The 25,878-nt window shown below is 37.7% G+C and overlaps 3 protein-coding genes, 1 long non-coding RNA gene and 1 pseudogene across 24 annotated transcripts; 2 read left to right on the forward strand and 3 right to left on the reverse strand.

The window, feature by feature from the left end:
• Positions 1-25,878, reverse strand: part of LOC133744848 (kinesin-like protein KIN-UA) — a 41,067-nt pseudogene that overhangs the window by 9,633 nt on the left and 5,556 nt on the right.
• LOC133743342 (uncharacterized) lies at positions 2,208-7,457 on the forward strand. Of its 10 annotated transcripts, none has more exons than XR_009863072.1 (8): positions 2,208-2,441; positions 2,547-2,583; positions 2,859-2,969; positions 3,045-3,131; positions 3,886-3,977; positions 4,331-4,515; positions 6,745-6,779; positions 6,894-7,457. XR_009863072.1 is itself a non-coding variant. In XM_062171234.1 (7 exons), the coding sequence occupies exons 1-5, from the start codon at positions 2,497-2,499 to the stop codon at positions 4,402-4,404; spliced, it is 456 nt and encodes a 151-aa protein (XP_062027218.1). In that variant the 5' UTR covers positions 2,208-2,496; the 3' UTR covers positions 4,405-4,515; positions 6,639-6,779; positions 6,894-7,457. The 10 variants fall into 10 exon arrangements, 5 of the variants coding, with proteins under 5 accessions (XP_062027218.1, XP_062027221.1, XP_062027219.1 ...); XR_009863071.1 differs by having other exon boundaries at positions 2,209-2,583; positions 6,894-7,069; positions 7,175-7,457; XR_009863075.1 differs by having other exon boundaries at positions 2,218-2,354.
• Positions 4,522-9,798, reverse strand: LOC133743337 (heat shock cognate 70 kDa protein 2-like). 3 transcript variants are annotated; one of them, XM_062171222.1, is made up of 3 exons: positions 9,585-9,798; positions 7,866-9,487; positions 4,522-4,957 (listed from the first exon to the last, which is right to left on the reverse strand). In XM_062171222.1, the coding sequence occupies exons 1-3, from the start codon at positions 9,796-9,798 to the stop codon at positions 4,886-4,888; spliced, it is 1,908 nt and encodes a 635-aa protein (XP_062027206.1). In that variant the 3' UTR covers positions 4,522-4,885. The 3 variants fall into 3 exon arrangements, with proteins under 3 accessions (XP_062027206.1, XP_062027208.1, XP_062027207.1); XM_062171224.1 differs by lacking the exon at positions 4,522-4,957 and having other exon boundaries at positions 7,840-8,129; positions 8,523-9,487; XM_062171223.1 differs by lacking the exon at positions 4,522-4,957 and having other exon boundaries at positions 7,840-8,069; positions 8,241-9,487.
• LOC133741890 (uncharacterized) lies at positions 10,041-13,837 on the forward strand. 4 transcript variants are annotated; one of them, XR_009862212.1, is made up of 6 exons: positions 10,041-10,202; positions 10,674-10,753; positions 10,850-11,016; positions 11,188-11,225; positions 11,384-11,698; positions 11,787-13,837. It is a non-coding gene; the product is annotated as an uncharacterized LOC133741890 (long non-coding RNA). The 4 variants fall into 4 exon arrangements; XR_009862213.1 differs by having other exon boundaries at positions 11,792-13,837; XR_009862211.1 differs by having other exon boundaries at positions 10,042-10,202; positions 10,850-10,892; positions 10,959-11,016; positions 11,384-13,835.
• On the reverse strand, positions 19,974-25,569 carry LOC133743338 (DNAJ protein JJJ1 homolog). Of its 7 annotated transcripts, XM_062171231.1 has the most exons (6): positions 25,333-25,569; positions 24,654-24,870; positions 24,095-24,152; positions 23,439-23,729; positions 23,268-23,353; positions 19,974-22,569 (listed from the first exon to the last, which is right to left on the reverse strand). In XM_062171231.1, the coding sequence occupies exon 6, from the start codon at positions 21,800-21,802 to the stop codon at positions 20,129-20,131; it is 1,674 nt and encodes a 557-aa protein (XP_062027215.1). In that variant the 5' UTR covers positions 21,803-22,569; positions 23,268-23,353; positions 23,439-23,729; positions 24,095-24,152; positions 24,654-24,870; positions 25,333-25,569; the 3' UTR covers positions 19,974-20,128. The 7 variants fall into 7 exon arrangements, with proteins under 7 accessions (XP_062027215.1, XP_062027210.1, XP_062027211.1 ...); XM_062171226.1 differs by lacking the exon at positions 24,095-24,152 and having other exon boundaries at positions 23,439-23,722; XM_062171227.1 differs by lacking the exon at positions 24,095-24,152.

Below are 25,878 nucleotides of genomic sequence, written 5' to 3' on the forward strand. Positions count from 1 at the left end.
CGCAAATTAAACCACAACAACATTTGAACAAACCCAAGAAAATAAAACTGTGAATCTAGCAACTTACATCCACCAAGGTAATGAAACTTAGCAATTGAACATAATAATAAGTGTAGGACCACAGAGAGAGGTAATTAAATGAGTGAGAATTAAAGCAACCCCCATTAGTATTATCTATTGAGCTTTTAACCAAAAACAGAGTTCAACGATTGACAAGATTACATGTCGATCTCCATGTATTGGAAAGGTACCATATCAATTCCTAGTATAAATAACAAGAGACCATATCAATTCCTAGTATATTTACCAACCATACATGAACTTTGAAATGAAAGATTCACAAATCTGTGCATTGTCCATTACAACAATTTCCACATATGATGTTTACCTTAATTTAATGAAGGAAGAAGAAATAAAATTAAAAAAGATAGAAGTACAATAGCATACAGACGACAAGTAATAATTGAGATCTGTTAACAGAGTCTGAAACTCTGAATCTCTTCCACTATAATACCTTACCGCCGCAAAGCATTTCTCTTTCTGATAAATAAGCTGCACTGCACGGCTGCACCCAGACAATCAGTCTCCACCTCAACACCACCTAAACTTCCCTCCTTTACCATCTCCAACCCAGCTTTAATAGCTAACAATTCCGAGACCAAAGCTGAAACTGGAAAGACTCTTCCTTGCCGGCAGCCAACACAATAGCTCCCATTTCACTTCGTACAACAAAGCCTAATCCATATCGACCCGAGCTATCCGAGGCTGCACCATCACAATTCAGTATTTCAGTTTCAGCCTACCTCTACCTGGGGCCTGCCAACCACCCCCACCCACTCCACTTTCTATGTTTCCCCTAGCATGCACACTTTCCCTCCCATTCATATTCAACCCCTCCCCATGAACGTCCAAAACCAACCCCTCCCCATGCACGTCCTACCCCACCCATGCACGTTCAAACCATTCATATCTTGACCATGCACATTCAGTCTAGGGCTCTAGGCACATTTTGACCGTGCATATTCTGCCCCTGCAAGTCTTGATTATCATACACGTTCATCCTCGAGCTCCCATGCACAAATTCCCTCTCATTCACATTCTGCCTATCCAAAGTTGCACGCCCTTCCGCCAATTGCCGGACACCATTCTCAAACACTATCTCAGAAGACAATGCAGGTCCTTTATGAAATAACAAATTACGTTCATGCAACATGGTCTGCAGTTTTATCTTGGTTTAATAGAGGGATGGGCGGTGGGTTCCCGGTTCTTTCGAGATTGTGGGTGGGTGCCAGTCACCCCAAATCGGCTGTCGCAGAGGAACTAATATCGCCTAATCCTCTATTTAATTAAAAAAAAAAAAAAAAATTACGTTCATGCCAATTCCACCACAGTAACTGTGAACCTAATTCGTTATTTCATAAAGGACTTGCTTTGTCTTCTGAGATGATAACTGTGGTGGAATTAGCATGAACGTAATTCATTATTTCATAAAGGACCTGCTTTAATCTCTCAAAAAAAAAAAAAAAAAAAAAGTTTCCACCACAGTAGGAAAACAAGCAACTGAAGCTCCTCTTCCTCCAAAGCTTTCATGGCATGATCAAAAAACGAAATGAAAGAAAGAAACTGAGCGGATGACAAGTTGGAGAAGAAAGACGCCCTTTCGAACACCGGAATACAAACTCCACAACTCTGAGTTGCGTGTACAGGCGACTCTATCACTTGTTGACACTGGAAACATAATGCCGTCTGAGCGATCCTCTTCCAATGTAGTGCTTCCATAGTCGGTATAAACCCCATTGCACATCTCGATCCACAAAAAATGTTTCATCTTTTGGGGCACTTTAAGCTTTCACAAACGCTTCGAAAAATTCACGGGAGCATGATCGATTTACGTCGTTCACAGCTTCCCTGGCCTCCTCCTAGCCAACCAATTTCCACTCTAGCTTCACCGCGCGTATACCTCCCATTATATTCTTGCAATAATTCCAGATGCACAAGTCAGCTTTATCAGCGGGACCTTCAAAATGGCTTCCCTTTCCTGAGCACAAAACAAATGTTCCAACAACTGGACATTCCAGGCCCCAACCTCATTAATCAAATCTGGCACAACCAAATTTAATGGGGCCCATCACTACGTGTAAATCCATTTTTTAACTCGGGCATCCAAGGGTCACAAAACACCTCAATATTATCCCCGCCACCGACCCTCCATCTTACTCCTTCAGTTTTAACCCTGACGTACCTGCTCAGTGTTATTTACTTCTTCACTTCACTCTACAGAGAGGTAGAGAGAGAGAGCGAAGGAAGTGGTGCTGTTCCACCTTCCCTGCTACGCCGTTCCTTTTGTCCTCCAGGTTCTCAGCTGTGTTCCTCTGATTAGTTTTACCCGCAGAGAGAGAGTGTGAGAGTTGCAAATAATAGGTTCTGCATGTCGTGATTGTGTGAGTTTTCCTTCGATTTAGGGTTCGTCAAATTCGATTATTCAGTTCTTTGTATATGACTGATTTGGGGTTTACGATTGTCATATTGTGTTTGTCATCAACAAGGACAAGGAAGGTGATTTTTGGAATTGCGTCGCTGCAGGTCAGTTTTTGGTTTCTGAAATTCGTTCAATTTGCATATGAGTTAGAACTTGCTTAATTAAAGTATTTAAGATATGCTGCAAACACAAGTGGCAAATGGTTTAGAATGTCTTCATTTTGAAAGTAGGCAACTTTGTTTCTGGGGACTACTCTGTGTGCTTTAGTGAATTAAGTTAGAAAAATTGGATCCTTGGTTTGAAATTTTTGAGTTATCAAGTAGGAAATTGGTTTTAAATTTTGATATTGATTGAGATTTTCTTGATTTTGTTTTTCCAGGCAATGACAGAAACGAGTTTGGAGCAGAATCTCAGCCAAAAGAGGTTGAGGAAAGTGATTCTCAACTTCTGCATTACGAATTGGTTTACGAGTTTGAGTTGCGAATGGAATGTGAGGTCTTTGCAGCTGATTTATCAATCTGGTGAAAATTGCAATTAATAATTTTTTATGCCGAATTATCTTCAGGTGATTGAGCAGTCGGGAGAAGTTGAGGTTCCCGGACCATGTTACAGAATCATACCGGCTGTTGTTACAACTGCAGTTGGCCAAATGGTATGCAATTATATTGCGTTTGATTGCCTGTGTCTATTAAATTTGCTTTGTGTGGTTTATATATTGCAAATACTCTTTTCAATGCTATTGGTGATAAATAATTGTTACTTCTGATTGGCCTGGTGTGTTATGTGTTTTTATGTATGAGGGGTTCCCATATTGAATGTGACTTCGTTACTATATGGCTCATTGCCATGGCATTTTACTCCCATCAGGCCACAGATTGCTGCTATGATTTTCGAATGGATTTTAAAAAGATCACTTGCTTATCGGAATCAACCATCTAAGTTGGTTTCAACTGTAAAGAATAGTAAAAGAAAAAATGAGAAACAGGACATTCACTCTCTCTATCAAATGTTGAATTGAATTTTGGATATGCATATACCTAATTAACTTTGATTTCCTTACTTTACCTTTGTATTAACTCTCTGGCAGATTCAGTTAGTGTTTTTATTTTAAGGTTTTTTTTTTTTTTACACCTTAAAATAAGTATGCAATAAATTGAGTATGCATAAATTTTTTTAGGTTTTTTTACACCTGTTTTCAGCTTTTCAGTATGTAATAAATTGAGCTTTTTTCTGTTGTTTTTGGATATGGATATGGTTCGGTTTTAGTTTTTTTATCTGAATCAGAATGGTTTCTTTTTTATTGCACAGGAAATTTATGCAAATTTTAATAAGATGTTCTCACTTTTTGTGTTATTAATTTTAAGGTTTCATTGACTTTTCTGCATTTTCTTTGTGTTCAAGTGCAGCTTGCGATGGCTGGGGTTTTTGGTGTTGGGTTTGTTTTGGATTGCTTGCTTTTGGTCCATAAAGCTTGGTGATCAGTTTTCTGTAATTTTAGGTCAGAAATTGAAACTTTGATGACCTGTTTGTGCAATATCATTATTTAAATTCTGCATGTGTGTATTCTTCTCTGGAAAGAAGAACCCAGATTGGTGAATTAGTAGTTTATATCAAACCCAGATCAGTATCAATGCAAACATTGCTGCTTAGCTTCTTCCTCAAATTAAACCCATTTCTATTACTACTATTTGTTACCAATTCTGTGTTTTCAAAAAACACAGTCAATAGTTATGCACCCGCAGAACTGGTAACTATTGTGAATCAGGTTTGAGGCTTATTTAAATGAGTTGTTGATTGGTATAACTTGGCTCAATCACAACTGGTGCTTCCATATGGTGTGAGGTGTTGCAGCTACTAGCCGAGGATTAAAGCAGAAAGTGGAATTGAAGGTCAACATAATTTCAATGAATGTTGACAGTCCTTAACAATATGGTTTCAAGGTTATTCGCGAACTCTGTTTTCTTTTTCCATCGTGCACAAGTTCTGAGGACGCTTGGCAACTTCAGCTCCTCCGGTGCAACCTATCCTATTTGCAGGTAATTTCTTTTATGCTCGGATTTATTCTTCGCCCAATTTCTGTTCTTTGTCCTCAGTTTTTATTATGAATTTGGATGATGGGTTTTGTTGGATTTTGGTTGTTCTTATGGGTTTTGTTGTTCTTATGAGTTTTGTTTACGGTAAATAGATTGATGAAGCCTTTTTTGAGTGTTAGCTGCTCCACTTCATGTTAAATGCATTTTCCTTCTTCATGTTCATATTCGTTAAAGTCATGGCAAACTTTATCAAACAGAATAGGCCTCCCTGTGTTTGTTTTTTTCATGATGATGCTGTTGAGGCTCCCAGTGTTTGTTAATCCGATAGAAGGGACTGAAAAGTTCATGATATATGCTGTTTTGAAGCTGTTATTTATTTTCTGTTTTCAGATCTTATAAGATTTTGAGTGTATTGGAGTTTACTCTTACTGTACATTTTCGAAAGCAAGAGGGGGAGGTTGCAATCATATTCTGGTTTTCTACTTAAAGGTTGTACTGGTTCGTAGAACAATGTTATGGATGGTTTAAGTCTATCTAGGAACAGCACTAGGTTGCAATGTATGAGAGTAATAATGGTGAGTTTTCTGTGACTTTTGAGATAACAAGCATGATGCAGGACAGCACAAGGTGGCTTACTGCCCTATAATTTTGTGCTAAGCCTTAGATGGTAAAAACTTTAGTAATGGAAAGAGGTGTTTAGCGAGGACAAAAAGATAGTGTTATGGTTTTGGGTAGTTCTGGAGAAATTATAGAGGTTTGAAATAAGAGGGAGGTGAAGAGAGACTTTGGAAAGAGATCTCAAGGCACTACGACTTTAGGAAAATGGTGAAATCTATTTGTCAAAGTTTTTAGGTCATGTCATTCAACCATAAAGTGAGTTGTTCATAAGAATTTCATTTAAGTTACAAGTAATAATTAAGATAAACTGTGGGATTGTCTGTTTTTGAGTCAAATGGTCATTACTTGCATCTGGGTTTTATCCGTTTTGGATGTTTGGAGGTTTAATTTTGAGATAGGGCTTCATGATCTACATAGTCTCTGCAAGCCATGCAAGACTGAGTGCTTGATAGCCTAAAGATCACTGGGAGAGTTAGCAATGAATTTCTTAACTTCTCTGTTGCAATGGAGTTAGCAGATTTTCATTAAAGTTGAACCTTAACTGATTGTATTTTTCTGGAAATACTTTCCCTGCCAACCAAACAAAATCAAGGAGTGATATTATTCCTGGGGGATGTTGGGCCAAGGTTTCTATTACATTTACATACATGCATTCTGAATTTAGAAACCCATATGAACTGTAGGCATAATATATATTACTATGTATTCTGAATTTCTGATCTCATGAAGGATCAAAATAGTTTTAAAGAATTAAATGTTCATATACTCCAGTATTAGATATTAGCATATAGAAAATATGAACTTGGGCAGCTTCCTCTTATTGCTGGATTCTATGTCCTAGCAACCAGCTATTTTGGTCTTTTCTCTTGAAAAAGTTATCGGTTAGTTAGATTTTTTCCTTATGGTTTGTTTCACCGTCACTTCCATACATCTTTGTTGGTTAATGTGATGATTTTTGCATTGCAAGTTGAAATTTTAGCACAAAATTCAAATAAATGCAGTCATGGTTAAGTACTGTAAATACATAAATCAATGACAACAAATGAATGTGAATTTGGTGCATTTCTAATTGGCAATAACTATAGTCTGCCACCCCCTGATTGCATTGGATTACCTTACACAACTAAATAAACTTACTTCAGTTCTACTATAAATATCAAATTCTTTCCAAGACATTGGAATACATATTTTTAGATAAGAAAATTATAGTGTACTGAATTTTAATTGATCTGATTTGAGTTAGCATCTTATGTCTACAAACAAACAGCAATTCCAATTCTGATATGGTTTTTTAAATTCTGTTCATTTCTTCGGCATCTTTTCGTTTCGATAGCAGCAATTCTTTAGTTTTCATGGGGAAGTTAACAAAGTTTATTTTTGATACCGTTTTCAGTTTGTTATTGTGGAGCTCTGATGTTGTTAAATGAATACTATGTAAATGAAGCGGCTGTTGAACATTCGAATTATTCTTTATTGTCATTTATTTATGTGGTTATCTATGGCATCAGATACGTTGCATGGTCTGTTTGATTTTGCATTCAATCTTATATTCTGAAAGTCCTCCATGTACATACTGAAACGAAAAGATTTTGCCTTTTTTTCTCTTTGGAGAAGAGCTGGACAGGGGAGAGCTTGGAGACGTATAATGGGTATTTTTCAGCCTTTCGCCTCCTTTCATATGAAAACGGTCACAATAGCCTTTTGCTTATTTTATGTTTAAATTACTCATCCTCTACTTTTCTTTTTCTTCTTTTTTAACCCAGTGCTCATTGCTCTTTCCGAACACAGAACATGGGGTTGAAGGCCAGTTACTTTTTTAATAGTTTAGTTAGCAGCAAATCTATAATTTAGAGTTGTGATTTGTTGGAAGGGTGGAGCAGCATAGTCAGAGTGTTGAAGATACAAAGGAACTTTAATCACTTTTGGTGTAATTACACAGGTATCTACACTTTGGTGAAGTGCTTAGGCTTAGATTGTAGGGACAATGTCTTGACATTTCTGTATGAGGGAATAAATTTTGATCAGCTACCATCTCTACTTGCAGAGAAATTGAAATGTATACAAAGCATAGAACTATCATTTTAGAAGGTCTTGATATTTTTCTTCTTCCTACAAGCAAGAAAAAGCAACGAAGATATAGAAAGAACAAAGCATGTGAAGTTGTCGGATACTCAAAGTGGGGAGATTGCCTCCACCTATATGGCAATCTTTTGTACTGAAATCACATCTACCATTTTGTGATAAGATATACATATATTGTATATGGAATGCAGCTCCTAGAACTGAGTAGACACAATATAACCTAACTCATAAATAATTTTGCTTCATTTTATTACATCTTCATTTTGTGTTAGCATGAGCGTTCGTCCCTCTGCCCCTCTTAAAGACGTAGTTGCCGCAAGTATTGCATCTGATGCTCATCGCAAGCAATACGGACCTTAATCAATCTGTCAGGGAAACAACGAAGACCGACATATTTAGAGAATTCAAAATGAATGGTACTGTTTTTAATATATAAAGAGCTACTCTCGGATTTATTTATCTATTTTTAATATATATATATATATATATATATATATATATATATATATATATATATATAAAAAGAATGTTACAGCTTGTTAAGAATCTCTCAAACAAGACTAATTATGACCAGATTTCCATCTTCTTCGGCAACTAAACACATACTAATACTAAAAGACCGTCGCGACTTCTTATTCATTCATGTCATTCAGTATGGGACTGCACAAGTTATCGAGCTTTCTCAGCTTATCCTCATATTCTTCACATTCAGCAAGATGATTCTCATTCTCATCGAGCCACTCGAGGACCTTTTCAACCGCATCCACAATTCTTTTCTTGTCTTCTTGGTTGAGGTTTGAGCGATTATGAACTGTGTCCATCTTGTTGGTTGCATAGTTTTCTAATGCAACCATAGCCTCCATTTTCTTCTTGTAATCATCATCATCGGACATGTACTTCTTTGCCTCATCGACCATCTTCTCAATTTCCTCCTTGCATAAGCTGCCTTTGTTGTTATTGGTGATTGTGATCTTGCTCTTATTATTTGTTGATTTTTCCTCGGCGGAGACAATCAAGATTCCATTGGCATCAATCTCAAAGCAAATGCTGATATCAGGAACTCGCTTTGAAGCAGGACGGATGTGTGAAAGCATAAATGTACCCAACAATCTGTTCTGTTTGGCTATTGGACTTTCCCCCTCATACACATCAAACTTGATACATGATTGTGCAGTTTCAATGGTTGTGACAGATCGTTGTTTCTTGGTAGGGATGGTAGTGTTTCTTGGGACAACAATAGTCATATGTCCTTTATAATCCTCGCAACCAAGAGTAAGTGGAGTGACATCCAACAATAGCAAGTCTTGAACTTTCTCATTATATCCCTCAATGCTCAAAATTGCAGCTTGTACGGTCGCACCATATGCAACCGCTTCATCAGGATTGATGCTCTTGCAAAGCTCCTTACCATTAAAAAGATCTTGTAATAGTTGTCGTATTTTTGGGATTCTAGTAGATCCCCCAACAAGAACAACATCATGAACAATGCTTTTGTCCATTTTAGCATCTCTCAAACACTTGTCCACAGGCTTCATACATTTTATAAAGAGATCCAAGTTGATATCCTCAAATTTTGCTCTTGTTATTGTGGAGTAAAAGTCAATATCTTCAAATAAAGAATCAATCTCAATGGTAGTTTGAGAGGTAGAAGAAAGAGTTCTCTTTGCTCTTTCACAAGATGTTTTCAATCTCCTTAGTGCTCTGGGGTTCTTACTGATATCTTTTTCATGTTTTCTCTTGAACTCTTGTACGAAATGATTCACCATTCTATTGTCAAAATCTTCACCTCCAAGATGAGTATCTCCAGCTGTAGCTTTCACCTCAAAAATTCCCTCTTCAATCTTGAGAAGGGAAACATCGAATGTACCACCACCAAGATCAAATATAAGAACGTTCTTTCCGCCAACAGTATTTCCCTTTCTGTCAAGACCATAGGCAATGGCGGCAGCGGTTGGCTCATTGATGATACGGATAATATTCATCCCTGCAATTACACCGGCATCCTTTGTGGCCTGACGTTGAAAATCATTGAAGTATGCTGGAACAGTTACAACAGCATTATTTACTGTCGATCCGATGTAGGCTTCTGCTATTTCACGCATCTTAACGAGAATCATGGAAGATATCTCTTCAGCAGCAAATTTTTTCTCAACATTCTTGTAGTTAACCACAATCATGGGTTTATCCCCGACACCACGAACCTTGAAAGGCCACAACTTCATGTCACTCTTAACAGAGGCATCGCTGAATTTCCTACCGATCAAGCGCTTTGCATCTAAATTATAATGTAGATCAAAACATAAGTAATTTAACATGGCTGCAAAAGCTTAAAAAAAAAAAAAAGTTTTCATGGAGACTAAGAATAAACTCACCAAATACAGTGTTGATGGGGTTCTTGGAGACTTGATTCTTGGCTGCATCACCAATTAAACGCCCACTGTTCGTAAAAGCAACGTAAGACGGTGTTGTTCTATTGCCCTGATCATTAGCTATAATCTCAACACGACCGTGTTGCCAAACTCCCACACATGAGTAAGTTGTTCCGAGGTCGATACCAATCGTTGGACCCTCACATTTTGTAGCCATAGCCATTGCACGTATATGATTTCTTCTTGAATATATGAAGAAAAAACGTGTTTGTGTTATTGTGTGCGATGGATGTCTATATATAGAGATTTGAGTGATGGATGCAGTGTGTATTATTTACATGCTTAATCCTAAAACGTTTAGGATAGTAGCAAATCTATTCCTTTTTTTTTTACTGAAATAAACTATTCTAATTGACATTAGGAATCCTAATGTCATTGGTCAACGTACAAACAATTATTTGAGTCATGGAACCATTGCAGTTTACAACTTTGGGGCTCGTATCTTATCTTTATACTCTTTTTTACAGCCATGGCTTCTTCTTTTCAAAACCAAAGAAGGCTACTTTTCTACTGTCATCGCACAGAGTTGGTATTCAAGATTATGAATTTCCTGAAGCCAAGGTAGATTTTTCAATCAACAACTCAATTTGCCCAGTTAAACTCTTTATCAGTAATTTCTAATTTAGATTTCGTGCCTTTGTTGTTAAAGTTTACAACTTGGCCATTAATTCTGTGGATTTTGCTTGATTATTGGGATTTTAGGATTATTTTAGGGTTCAAATCATCAATTGGGTTACTGTCAGGCCTTTGGGTTATGCCTTGTTGAATCTTGACTGATATTCAATTGGGTAATGGTAGTGGGTATAAGCACCGAAGCCTCTATATGCTCAAATTTTAATGTTGCCATGTTCTGCATCAGTAGATTGATTTTCCTGGGCACTATGTTAAAATATCATCTCTAAAATACAATCTTGTGCTGAGATGTATGCATGGCATTATAAAACAATGTATACATTATAATTAGTAGTGTGTTCATCTTGTAAATTATGGAGTTCCGAATACATAGTTCTTACATACATTACTATGAAACAGGTGATTCTATTATTTCTCCAGGAGCAAAGCTCCACTTAATCCCCCTTGCCTTGCCGTACCACTTTCAAAAAATAGCTCAGGTATGGAAAAGGATCACCTTTATCTAGTTGATTATTGCCCCAAGAGTTCGCTTGTTGTTAAAGCTGTTGTAATTGTGAGCTATTCCTTGTGAACAGGTGCTGTAACTGCATAGCTCCAGTGGCCTACAGCTCCGCCAGGGTGAGTGTTTGTCAAACAATCTTGATCCATTTTTGAGTACTTTACTCATCTAGTCCAATCCTGCAGTATGGATATACTGGTAGTTGGGGTCAAGAAGCATGGGGTGTGGCTTTTAGCGAAAAATGTAAGTAAAGCAATGTGCAACCCTTGTGCTAATGTTTCAATGTCGTTTATTTTCAGATGTCTTGGAAATAATTGGAAGAGACCTGATAATGTATTAGGGTGTGAGAATTACTATCTAGGTGATGTTGATGCCTGTGTATGTGTGAAGACCTGATTTTTATTTAATGTGCAGAACATTGATAAATCCCTCTGGTGAAATGTCCTATGCTGGTAATACATCTAAGTACTTGAATATGTTATTCTGCATTTTGTTCTCTTGTTTTTCTCTCTACCTGTGACATAAACTTTAACTTATAGTACAGGGAGCATGTAATTGTTTCTGAACATGTTATTCTTCTAATACGGAGAAACTTATTGTTGAGTTGCAGGGTTAAGTGAAAAAACTGAATTTGATGCAAGGGAGAAGTTACAGTAGTACATAAGGTAGAAAGCCAGCAATCTATCCATTTCTTTACAGCAGTTTCTTCTTTTCTCTTCTTTCATCTGTTTATCAGGTATCATGTTTCTGATTGTTCTTCATGGCTTTATGGTGCTATCAAAAATTGCATGTTGATATATCTTTAGTCTTTACTATGTTCTTCTATATATTGCATTTGCAAATTACAATGAATGAATTTTACAAGTTTTCATGGCATTATGGCTCTGTCTGGTCATATGGGATCTGATATGATCACTTCTGATGGGTAATATTCTTTTCTTTCTATTCTTAAAAGAATTGTGCATCTGTAATGCATTTTTAGTTGTGTATAAGAAGTCCATTATGCTTGCAAGGAAAGGAGCTTATATTGTGTGCATTGATTGAAAGAGGAACCACGGACAATGAAAGGAAGACATTGAAGACCACCAGCTCTCCACTTGTTAATAGAGTTTCCAAACTAATTTTAGTTTTGTCTAAGTGTTTTGACTTTTAGCTGTGAGAGAGTCTCTCAGAGAGACTGAGGAATTTATAAGGGAAAATGCTCGTTTACCCAATTTTAGGCTAAAAATTGCCCACTTGCTCCACCAACTGTTTTTTAACCCCATTTACCCAAAACACTCTAAGGGATTATTTCCCCTTTACCCAATTAATTCTTTTTTCTTTTTTTTTTTGAGACTTTTTTGCCCTCTCCTTCTTTCTCACTTAGAGAGAGAAGTCACCCTCCACCTTGCTGTGCTCCGGTGACCAGTGGCCGGCGCGGTCTCCGGCGACCAGACTCCGGCGAACGGTGACCGGATTCAGGCGACCGGTGACACAATTCCGACAACCGGTGATCGGATTCCAGAATCCGGCTATTATTGCCCCCCAGTAATCATATTACTGCCCCCCAGTAATCATATTATTGCCTCCCAAAAATCATATTATTGACGTCCAGTGAATTGTATGAACTCCCAAAACCAAAATGAATACACTACAGGAACAATTGATCAATTTATAATCATATTACTGCCCCCCAGTAATCATATTATTGCCCCCCAATACAAAGTCTAATGTTTCTACTGCCTCCCAATAGACCACCAAAAATGCACATTTTTGTAGGATTCACAGATAATTTGACTTTAATACACAGAAAACAACATATAACTTATCAAAACACCACACTATAGTGATCCCTGTCCATCATATCAAAGTCTACTGGGGGCCAATAATGTGTCTACTGCCCCCAGTAGACCATCAAACAAACCCCACAGTTACATTGCAATTCCTTCCTCATTCTCGGGGTTCACAATGTACAAAAAAAAAAAAATGCTTCTGGCACCCAGAAATTGCTCTGGGCACCGGATCTGAAGGACAAGGGACGGAGGCACCGGCGCACTATTTGCTGTCTGATCGGCCGGCCAGAACTGTGAAATTGCAGGTGCAAATGGCCGGACCTTGAAGCTCCAGAATTGATTGGATTTGGGACGAGGTTGATGGTGGAGCTCATCGGCGGTGCACGTCGACTGCTTCTCCAGAAGCTTGACGACCTCTTTCGACTGGTCATTGGAGAAAGCTCTGACGCGGATCGACGTCGTCCACGGCGAGGAGGAGAACGACGATAGCACCCGACGTGCCCGGCGAGGAGGAGCAGTTTGTCCCGACGGTTCGGGTCTCTGACAACCCGATGGACCTGGACATGTACAACCAGTGGAGATGCTCCAGTGGCACTGGAAGTTCGACGATCTGATTCGTCAGAAGCCTAGGTCGCCGGAGGCCTGGGTTGAGCATCAGTGAGAGAGAGAGAGAGAGAAGTTGTTGCGGTCTGGTCGCCGGATTCATCGAGCGTGACGGAGTTCAGTGAGAGAGAGAGAGAGAGAGAGAGAGAGAGAGAGAGAGAGAGAGAGAGAGAGAGAGAGATCGGTGAAGGGGGGAGAGAGAGAGAGAGATTAAAAGGAGGGTAATTATGTCAGTAGAAGTTAGATTGGGTAAATGGGGTCAAAAAACTCTTAGTGGAGCAAGTGGGCAATTTTTTGGTTAAAATTGGGTAAGTGGTCACGACCCCAATTTATAATATACTTGTTTCTTCTTTTCCTCTTTGACGTATATGTTGATTAATGGACACGTGAGCTTCCATTTGCATTTTGTTGATATAATAATGTTATAACAATTCAGACTATAAAAATAAAAAACAATTCCATTTTGCTAGGCTTCGATAGTACTATGCCGAGCCTGATGGTTCGGAGCAAATTTTTTTAAAAAATGGAACCAATATGGGCAGAGAAATTTTATTCACATCCCAAATTTCTAAATACACATTCCACATTTTTTGAAAATTTTTTTTATCCCTCATTTTAGCTTTTAATAAAAAAAATTAAATAAAAAAAAATCCTTCTCATACCTCTGATCTGCGGCAAAGGTGAAGAAAATTCAAGCTCAAGTTATCTTTTAAGTGGTTTTAACGGAATTACCTTTGGTCCCTTAACACCAAGTTGCTACTACTACATTTTATTTGTGATTGATTGTTGGGTTTATCATATATACAATAGTCATTGGTAACTGGGGAGCTTCCTGCAATTTTTCAAGATGATTGACTGGTCATTGAATTGTTAATGCCAAATACTGAGGATTTCTTTTATATTTTCATAAAAATCACCTAATCTTTGTTCTTAGTTGTATAACCAATAATTTTTTTTCTGTCAAAAAAAAAAAGAAATAACTTATAATTGTTTTATCAAAAAGAGTCTTTGTTGTAGTTGCAGATGGAGAAGAGAGAGAAAATGGTTGAAGTAAAATGAAAGAGGGGGAAGGGTAGAGAAGGAAATATTGAGAGAGAATGTGACAAAAAAAAATTAAGAGATGTGTATTGAACAAATAGAGATGTATCAATAAAATATCTCATATGGGCACGGACAAGAAAGAAAAAGATTAAAATATAGGTGGGTACACATTAGCACCGAGTCCAAAAGCAATGGCTAATAAAAAGTAATAAAATAAGAAGAGAAACTGTTCAATGTCAGAAGGAGGGTGAGAGCAGCGCGTGAGTATTGGTGCTTTATGTGCGACGGACAGATTTAACGGTGGGCAATTGGTAAAAACCCCAAATGGAGTTGGTACATTTAGAGTCGGACATGATATTTGTCCCTAAAGGCCAATACCCACTAAACTCAGTCCCCAATAGACCCAATAGCTACTAAAATCTGGTGGTGGCTATAGGCCAAATAGCTAGTAGTGTATCTAGTTGCTACCACAACTAGTTAAAGTACATCCATAACGAGATTAAATCCAAACACCGCACCAAAATTGAAGGAACTCTACCGCAAAATAACCCTAGCCTTTTCATTTCTGATCATAGCAAGAGAACGTACACTTACAAAACAATCAGAGAATTTTGTTTTGATAAAGCTACTGATGCTCTTGTTAATTATGGTGCTTCTTCAGATAGGTTTACTTGATAGGCCGGATTCAACTCCTGATTTTATTGTTAGTCAAATATGTTGGGTCTTTCTAATTTTTGATTTTGTTAATTTGAGTTCTTTTTGTTAGAAAGATGGGTGCGTTACTCTTTACATGCCTTCCCTACCTCCATTCACTTTTTAACTTCTTTTTTTTTTATAAATAAACTCCCCTCGCTTGAGATTTCATAAAATATAATTAAAAAAAAAAAGAATTTCATCTGTTAAAATGATTCTTAGAGATTAGTACCTAGATAGCTGAAGCCTTCTGTAAAGCTTAAACATGACTGGAGAATGTACATGTCTGGAATTTTATTCCAAAGCCGCTCATACTGTTCGGATTGTATTTTCACTATTTTGGTTCAAACATATATAATTTTTGTGCAATATCTCAGATTTACATGCTCGATTACCACTATTTGTCACCCTTATGATTGGGTGACAAAATTTACCGTTTGTCTCTAATGAGAATCTGTCACGCTGTTTCAGAGACAAAATTAGTGACAAAATCATTTCGTCTCCCATGCCGGTTAGTGACAAAAGTGTACTATTGGCGACAAAACAGTTTTGTCACTAAAAGAGTTTTCTCTTGTAGTCTAGAACTAAAACCAATACATCATAAAATAAACAACAGACTGCTAATTAAAATAAAATTGAGGAAGGTTTATAATGTCGTTATTACAGTACGATACTATAAAAGGTAGAGGCTTATTCCACCACACCAAATAGAGGTCGTACGTGGAACCATGTTAGCTAACAATAACAAATGAATTATTTTGACAACTAGTTAAAGTACATCATAAAAAATTAATAATAAAAAAAATAAAAAATCCAATTAAACCCAAAGATCTAGCACCAAAATTGAAGGTACTCTAGCGCAAAATAACCCTTACATTTCTAGTCATGGCAAGAGAACCGTTACCAAAAAAGTAGAGAATTTATTCTAATCAAACTTTTGATGTGTTGTTGCTAACTATAGTGCTTCTTTTTTGAAGTAAAGTACTGAAAATTTTATTCAGAGATTACGAAGTAGGATTACAATCTTGTGAGACAAGGTCAACAATACAAGGTGGAGCAGTACCCTGCCATGTTGCTTGTCGTAAAGTTTCAAAAGCAAGATTAGCAAGTTTATGTGCAACCCTATTACAAGACCGGGGTGCAAATTTGATCAGTACACCCGGCATGGCACATAATTCCTGTTGAATGTCAAGCACAACGCTGCTCGTAACTCAGAGATTTAAAGCAATACTTGTGATCTCTTGAACTGCCACTAGGCAGTCTGTTTCAACTATGACATTCTGTATCTGCAGATTCTTGATGAACTGCAGGCCTTCCTTGATCGCCAACAGTTCAACTTGTTGTGTCGAGTTTACATGAAAAACCGACTTCGAGATAGCAGCTTGAAAGGCTCAACTTGGGCCTCTTAAAACTCCTCCAATTCCCTCATATGACTCTTACGAGATAAAAACGCTCCATCAACATTTAGCTTAGGAACTGTAGCAACGTGCCATTTCTTTGTAGTTTTTTGGACTGGCAGAGTAGTACTCATTCTAGCCTTGTGAAATTCTTCAAGCCATGTAAAGAATCCCAGCAGAATGTCATTTCATGACTACACCTTGTCTTCCAAACAATTTGGTATTTCAACTCTTCCACACACCCTAGATAATCATTAGTTTTGCGAAAACGTCAGCTTTTAGATTAAGAGACTGCTCTAGCATCCACTCTCTAAAGTCTAAGTTTGGCATAATAGTGTGTTTCAAAGAAAAAGGTTGACCTGAAAGTAACTGAAGGGCAACTGGGCACTTACAAAAAATGTGTACTGTAGTTTCGCTTTGGTGGATACCGGTCAGTTTTGGCTTCCACAAGTATAGGGTTATGATCAGAATTCGACGGAGGCAGTGTAACTACCCGACTAAAAGGGTCACGATCCCTCCATTGCAACGACTGGAACCCTCTATCCAATCTTTCTTTAGTAAATTTACTCGACCAAGTGTAGCAACAGCCAGTAAACCCCATCTCTATTAGGTGTGCATTCATCATCGTTCCCTGGAACAGGTTCATTGCAACAGTAGAGCGTGGTAAACCACCCGATTTATCTTCCCTACACCAAACCTCATTGAAGTCCCCGGCCATGAGCCACGACAGTGAGCAAACTTCACAAGCTAGGGTTTCAATTATAGACCAAGTTTGGTTTCAAACACCCCTAGCCGCAAAGCTATAGATTCCCGTAAAACGCCAAGAGACAGTTTCCCCTATTTTAGAGACCTTGACATCGATATAATGGAATGACGACGTACGTACATCAACATGGAGATCAGAACTCCATAGTACCTCAAGCCCCTGACAGTCAGGCTGCTTATCAACACAAATGTTTCCAACAAAACCAATACGAGCTGTGATCGTAGCAATCAGTTTCTGCTGTGCTAAATTTTCTGACAGGAAGATAAGATGAGGTCGTTTTGCTTGAACCATGTCAATCAACACTCTTTGAGTTTGTTTGTTTGTTTGTGATACCACGACAGTTCCAGACAAGAATATTTCCCTGCCACATATCGGTAGGGTTGGTGGAGCACACAGGAAGACCAGTGGCTCTTAGGTTTGACGGCGGCGCTTAGGATTTTAGGGTTTTTTCTTTTCAACCGGGATCATGTTTAACACACTAATCTAACTATATTGCTTCTTCAAATAGCTTTACTAAGAGAAATCCAGCTCTAGTTTTTTTTTTTTTTTTTTTTGAAAGATAGAAATTAAATTCATTCAATCAATCAGAAAGCATACATTGGGGGACATAAACCAAAACCCCAAGAAACCACGGTTACAGGTACTATTAGATCAATGGGTCTAAACTCTAACCACAATACACCCCTTTCCAAGCTAGGCTGCTTTGATCATATTATCCCGAATGACCCAGTCATACCTAGTAGTCGACAACAAAAAGACTGCGTCATTTTCAACACCGTGGTCAAAAAGTACCAGACCCCGTGTAAAGGATCGCTTGTCCCATAACAGTAAACTGAAGTTGAAACAAATCGTCCTCGGGTACACCATTTACATGGCATAACATCTTAACACTCCTGTTCTGGACAAAAATCTGCATAACCTGACATTGGAATCGTTGCCATCGTCGTGCACTCTTGACCAGATCGGAACAACCGTAAGATGAGTCACCGACATCATCCAAGGCAAAGAAGAGTCGCTATCAGCGACTTCGCCTCCATCCCCACAAAGAATCCAAATACCCGTCCAACAACAACCACCAAGTACCAACGAAGCTAGAGGCCCACACCAGCACTGGGGTGCCGCCGGACGAGACCGCACAGCCAAATACGAGAAAACTCAAGGTATACGAGAAAACCCTAGGAGCTCTGAGAAATTTGGGTGATACAAAACTCTTCAACTCAGCTCCAGGTTTTATTATGAGTCATTATAATAGGAATATGTTGGGTCTTCTTAATTTTTAGTTTCGTTAATTTTGGTGTTTATTGTTGGGAGTATGGTTATGTTACTCTTTATCCCTTCGATCCTTACCTTTATTCACTTTGTAACTTCTTTTTTTTTCTTCTTAATATTTTCTCTTGCTTGGTTAAGATTTCATAAAATAAAACTAGTCTTTATTGACACATGCGATGCATGTGTTAAACAATTTTATTTTTATTTTTAATTTTATTTTTACTTTTTGGAGGAAAAAAAAGTAGGAAGTTACAACTGTAAGATGCGGGAAGTTATATATGTAGAAAGTGGGATGAATTTCTTTTTCTTTTTTTTTCTGAATTTTTATTTATATTTATATTTTACTATTTACCATAACACCTCTTATATATTAAAAAGTATTTTAAATTAACCTATATTCTAAGGATATTTACGTAAATTCACACCCACTTTGGCTAACAAAGTGGGTTCTCTTAATAATAGTACTAGACTCCAAATGCACCCTATGGGTGTGGATAATTACTCCAAACACACCCTACTTAAGAAGTTATTCCACATAATGTGGAGAAAATTACTGAACATATTTTGTTTTTTATTTTTGATTTTTTTGGTTAAATTTCTTTTATTTGTGATTTGATCATTTTATCTTTCTCAAATATTTTAGTTTAAATTTTTTTAATATTTGAGGGATATTTTGGTAAAAAAAAATTTGTTTTAGCTGACAAACTCTTTTCTCTTAATAATAGTATAGATAAAAACAAAGATTTCTTCTGTTAGAATGATTCTTATATATTGACTAGCCAAATTTTAAAGATAAACTCATCGAATTTCTGTACAACGTAAATATGATTGAAGATTGTACATATCATTATCAAATTCCATAGCCACTCATATTGAGCAAATTGTATTTTCACTTTTCTGGTTCGAACATATATAACTTTTGTGCAACACGTATTGTAATGTCTTAGATTTACATGCTCAGCAGTATTATTTACTAAAAAGAATGAAACTTTTAATTCATTCATGCACTTAGAAGATTAAAACCAAACTAAACATAAATACTCATCGAGACGAATTAGATCAATGTTAATTAAAAGCAATTGATATGGAAGTTATTTCTACAACCTATATCAGGAGTACCCGGACCCCAGGCAATATGGGATTGCAAAAGATTTCAAGCTTTTTGATTTTCTTTCTTCAACATATATACATATGCATGTGTGGCAAATCTAGCATATGCCTAACTCGATCAACAAATTAATTTCAGCACATAGGCATCCAAGTAGTGAAAGACAATGTACGGATAAATTAGAGTTTGCAAATGTGTAATGGACATTGGGGCATTCAAACCAAACAATTTGCATCCATGCACAGTATACATTAAACAAAACAAGGACCTTAGCTGGTCTAAGATCTAAAAAAAACAAGAAGAGTGATCCTAGTACAAATTTATATCCGAGGTGTTACCACACTTGCAAATCGATCGTTCACTTTTCCCATAGGAGAAAAGTGATATTTCTTAATAACAAATATCAAACATCGCACCTGCTGTGGTTACAAAGCCAAGTCTATTGCATTATTATCAATATTGGAAGATAAAACTGAGTGATTCATTACACAGCGCACACAATCAATAGAATGATGGGTTAATTTAAACAACAAATTCTAGGCATCTAGCTAGCCTCCGGTGTAATCTGCAGACCCAAAAAAGAAGATATTTTCTGTCTTGATCAATACTATACGTTGTATGTATATGTGCGCAGTAGGTCTTCGATTTGTTTTTTGGCGGCCTCTTTCTTCATATTTCCCTCCGTATAATTTTCATCTCCTTTACCTTATATGAATATCAGATGTAACATGTTCAGATAACTCTCATTCACAGCAGAAAAATAGGATGTACCATGCTCATTAATTCTTCTTTCTCCACCATTTCTATTCTTAGCCTTCTTCTCTTCCCTCCTTCCTCCACTTCTCATTTTCTTCTGCTCAATATCTCCTTTACCGTTACTCTTCTTACCGCTCCTCTCTTTCCTCCCTCCACCCTTCATTTTCTTGATCTGATCCTCATCATATCCTTTTTCTGCGTTACAATCAGGTTTGGATTCCTTCATATTTGAACCATCATGTTCGTTATTTCTAGTACTCTTGGCTCTTCTCCTCCTCGGTTTCCTATCTTCTCCATTCTTATTGGTTTTCTTTAGCTTGTCATGCTCCATAGCCACCTCGTCAGCATTGTTTACCTCTTGACTACTGGTCGCCGTGGGTTCAACCAATATTGATTCAAGAATATCTTCACCAACCTCTTCCATCGTCTTTCGCCTCGCCACCATTGCTTCAAGAACACCCATCTCATCCTCCTCCACTTCCTCATCATCAACTTCACCTGTTTCACTAAGCTTTTCCCTCTGATTATCATTAACACCATCAACAAACTCCTCTTCGCTATCACTCCCTCCAACCACCTCATTCCTTTTTGCTTCCTCCAAAACCTCTTCTTCATCTGGTTTTTCCTCCAAAACCTCCAACAACTCCATTAACTTTGCAACCATGCGGAGATGCTTTTTTGATTGCTCATGATTCCTGCACTGCCGCTCACTCCTAAACACCTTCCTACAAACTACACACTCCCATTCGTCTCTCTCTTTTTCCTCCTCCTCCTCCTCCTTGTTACTATATTTTCTCTTCCTCTCAACCGGTTTCGTCCACTCCTGCTCCTCATACTCCATAGCCTTCACCAACTTCTCTTTCTTCAACCGCTTCCTTCTCTCCCTCTCCTCCTCTATCTCCCTCTTTCTCTCCTCCTCCCTCTTTGCTACCATCTGCATGACCCTCCTGTCGAGCCTTTTCGCAGTTTGAGTCAAACTCCGCACCTTATTGTTGTATTCCTTCTTTGCTTTCTTCCTCGCCTTCATGTTTATGCTGGACCATTCCTTCACCCCTCTGCGGGAGATCTGACTTAGATCATACTCATCATGTGGATCCTCCCAGCAGAAATCCATTATGGAACTAAAGTTGAGCCAGTAGTTGTAAAATTGAACAACCTCAGGATAAGGGGTGTCGAGATTGCCCATGTCTGGAGGCTTGTGAACCGAATTCCACGGCAGGTCGTTCTTCTTTTGAAAAGCGCGCTCGTTGGCGTAAATCCTTTGAAAAATGTCAGAGTAGACATTGTAGAAGCTGCGGCAGGAGCTGGAGTAGCCGTTGAAGACGATGTCGTCAAAGGGTACTTCGAGGTCGGGGTTGAAAACTTCAGGGACAGCGTAGGTCTGGCGGTAGGCGTTATAGGTTTCTCGCTTTATGGGATCCATAAGGATTTCGTAGGCTTGTTGGACCTCTAAAAATTTAGCAGTGGCTTCTTCTTGGGACAAGCCGCATTGGGATGATCTACATTTGTCCCAATGGTACGTGAGGATTAGTTTCCTGTGAGCAGCCTTGATTTCTTTTTCTGAGCAATTTGGTTCGAGGCCTAAGGTCTCGTAGTGGCAGACGCGCTCTGTGCTCTTCACCATTGTAGTTTGGTCGCTTGAATAAATTGTAAGGGTAGGAGTATGGTTTATATAGAGCAATGAAACAGGGTTTCATATTTAATAATAATTACATAAAAAAAACAAATAAATCAATACCCTAATTCTAATTGGAGAAGCAAACGTGATTTCTACTTAACAAAGGTAACCTACTCAAACCATTAAAGGAAAATAATAAAGGAACTTTCCTAAATTTATTTAAACTTCTAAACTTTCCTAAAACCTTCAAACACAGTTTTGACTTTTGAGGTCCTAACCTTTGAACTGTGGTACACTTTTTCGCTGAGTTCTCGTATATCCTTATAGATAATGCTCAGTTGTTTTTATGTTGCTTCGATCCAACCCCATGGATAGAATATGAACGAAGGTCATATGTTTGAAACTAATCAGTCGAACTCATGTAGTATAATGATGCGGTGATGCCGCCGCAACAGTGTTTTTCGAGGCAGATCCCAATAACATATGTAGCATTTTCAGTGGTTTCTATGTTTACTCACTACTTACGTACCCATTGGTGTTTCAAATCTAAAGAAGCAGATCCCAATAACATGTAGCATAGGACCATGATCTTCTCGCATGCACCTGGATGAACTCCACTTTTTATAGCCTTGATCTTGCCGGTCTTATGCCAACGAACAGCCTGTACTTCGAGCCATGCTCTCTGTCAAGCCTGCTACGCTTCGCTGATGCAGTAGAATATGCATTACATGTTTTATGAAATAAATGGAAGCTACTTCCATCTTCCTTTGCACCTGAAACAAAACCAAGTAAAATGATCATAATATTAGCTCTATGAAATAAAAAGAAGAATCAACACTACACAACTATTCATCCTTATACACAAAAAAATTGGGTCATTAGCAGACACCATTACTCTCAAGTCTCAAGCCTTAAATTTCCTCCAATCCTAATATCACTGTCAATGAAATCCACAGCCACGGATACACATAAAAATATACAAAACCAACACAAATATTCTCCCAGAACATAGCAGAAAATGATCGAATTCTTCAATGAAAGAGCTTAGACTGACTCTGACAGAAACACAACATGATGTACAAAATATTCGCATTACATAAATCATTAGCACAACATAATATAGGCATATTCAGCAGACCTTATTATTAGGAACCTCCATTCTATGCGTGATAGCCTCATTTTCAGACATCATGGCTGTGATTGAAACATGCTGTAGCTAGCAATCATTCATACATTTTGAAAGTCGTGTGGAAAACATCTTATAAAATGGAAAAATAATTAGTTAAAACTCAAAAGACAGCTACAGAATCAAAGTTCCATGATTTCCATTGTCTTTAAATTATTATGGATGAGATCTTGAACATGGTTATTTTGTTGGTTTATACCATCTTGGTCGACATACAAGATACTCACTATCAAAACTCCAAAAGAAACCCCCAAACCAAAAAGCAAAACAAATAAAGAGCTTTACCTTTCCTTCAGCAACAGAATACTCCCATAAAATAATGGCACCCCCAGCAACTCCAGAGAGCAAATAATGTCGGTCGAAGCCTTTAGCTGTTGATGAAGGTGAAGCTGTTAGCTTGAACAATGATTCTGACCAGTAAATTTTGAATGCAAACTCATTAAATAGCTATCTTACCTTTGAATGCAAATTTATTACTTGGAAGCCATTGAGTGCAATTAACAGAAGCCTTGTGACCTGGAAGCGTAGTCAAAATTTGAGCAGTCTGCACAACCCTAAAGCCCAGAGAAAGCATCACCTTGCTCTTGGTAAACAGGGAGAGTATCTGTTTTCTCTTATTGGTCAGAGAGAGCATCCCTTTGCTCTGGTTGCACAGGGATAGCATCTCCTTCTTCTGCAGAGTGCGGTTGAGGCTCCTCTTGAGGGGGTTCCTGAATATCATCCGCCACATGGCACACCATCTATATGCTTCAACAAAGCAAAGTAAAAGCTCTTGTAAATATGTCATTCATTAATGTCTAGGAACATGACATTAGGATGAAAGCAGAAACTCAGTTAAACTCTAGTAGTATAAAAATTAGAGAACAAAAGGGCAGTAGAAGACATTTTTGAGTATGAAGTCACAATATTTGCCTATTTGGTCCAATCTTCTGATACACATTTAGTTAATCCAACCAAACTGATGCAACAGCTTTCTTTCAATTTTAAGGTTTCTTATAAAGGAAAATGTATAAATCAAGGTCTCAAGTGTCTACGTAAATCACAACATCAGAGAATAAAAAGTCCTCAGAAAACCCAGTGCATGATCAAAGAAGGGCTTTTCTGAAAAATACCAGAAATTCCATTTGTTGAGCTTGAAGTTTCATTTCAACCATTTTGTATTGTTGAAGTCTGCAAGCAGCGAATTACCAAAAACAGTACAACACTATAAAATTTCAACTTCCATGTCTTTTTTAAAGAACATTAGCAATGTATGAGAAGACCAACTCATTTGAATAAGCTTCAAGTATGATTCAACCAAAATTGGAAAAAAAAAAAAAAAAGTTTTAGCAAGTCAGCTGTTCAAAGTCTCTAACTTGGGAAATCGATTAGAACTATATGAGTCAAAACCCAGATGATCAACATGAAAGTATGACACTGTTTCCACCTGCAGACTCCACTCAGATTCTAATCCTCTCAATTTCAAACCAATACCTCAATCTTCGTCTTCATCCAAAAAAAAAAAAAAAACAAACAAACAAACCTCACAAATATTAGCAGCAAAAACTCAATCACAGCCACCACATTAACTACACAATTATCCAAGTCATTAAGGTATCAAAGTTCATGATCTCGACACCCGGTAACAACTACTGAGGCATCTACCTTCATAATTCCTGATTCTGCTGTTACCTTGGATGATAAAACCCGTCTCTTTGCCAAGGTTTCAAGCCAGAAGGACAGTATCATTGTACATCTAGTGTGGAATCCCAGATCAAAATTTTCCCTTTGTGACTGGGTGTGGTTGATTCAAGGAAACATTTGCAAGCATGTCATCAAAGTCATATGAATCTCATCAAGGTTATAACCTTCCATGTCTTATCAATCATTCAAAGAGTTGCTCGTCAGCCTATCAAAGAAACCAATAGAGGATTCAGTAGATCAGATGATTATAGCAATCAAAGAGAGTGAAATGGTTTCTGCAGAAATCTTCTGGACTCATTTCCCTATTACATGTTTAAGCCCTGCGGACATGCCTTTATCTAAGGGGGGAAGAATGTTAGGACTCTAGTGTTATAATGATTTTGGGCTCTACAATTATATGGTATGTGGACTTGAGTAGGGTTATCTTGTAAATGAGTATTTAGGGTTTGGTTAGCAAATAGAGCTATATATGGCAATCTGCCTCCATTGTAAGAATCTATCAACGAATATAATCTTGCTTGACTTATTTCCTTTTAGTTTCCTATAATTTACTTGTTCCAATTCCTTTTTTGGTTCAGATTCCAACAGTATGGTGACTTCCTCAAGAACAAGATGGTAGAATTCCAGTTGCAAGCATTTCTTTTTGTTTGTTTTGCAAGAATCATACCTCATGCTTGAAATTACTCTAGGTTAATACTTGCTGTGATCTTCCACACCTTCATATCAGTTCCGTTATTCCACAACTCTTTAATTATCTATCCGCAGCCGCCTCAAGTTCACCTTGGAAGGTGGGGCTATAAGTTAGTGTTCGATATGCAGTTCTTATGTCTTGGCGTGAACAGTCACGGGAATGCCAACAAGCTCCCACAAGGCACCACCACTGATCATGTTTTTTGCATTTGTTTCTGGAAGATAGTGAATTCTACATTTTTCAGCAAACTTTCTATACAGAATTAGCTTGTTCATTATTCTCAAAAAAAAGAAAGAATTAGCTTGTTCATGGCGGGATAATAAGAAAGCGGAAGGAAAGCTTACCACGTCGCGCTATGTGGCATAGAGCTAGCTCAATGTGGCACCTGATTCGTGAGGCTTCATTATTAGCATTATGTACAATCATGAAAGTGCACCGTCCCCAATCAAAATAGACCTTCCATTTTTGGTCCCCCTATAATTAAATAACCAGATTAGCTCAGTCCAAAAGGATGATTAAACT

Source organism: Rosa rugosa, chromosome 4, assembly GCF_958449725.1.
Source record: "Rosa rugosa chromosome 4, drRosRugo1.1, whole genome shotgun sequence".
Lineage (NCBI taxonomy): Eukaryota > Viridiplantae > Streptophyta > Magnoliopsida > Rosales > Rosaceae > Rosa > Rosa rugosa.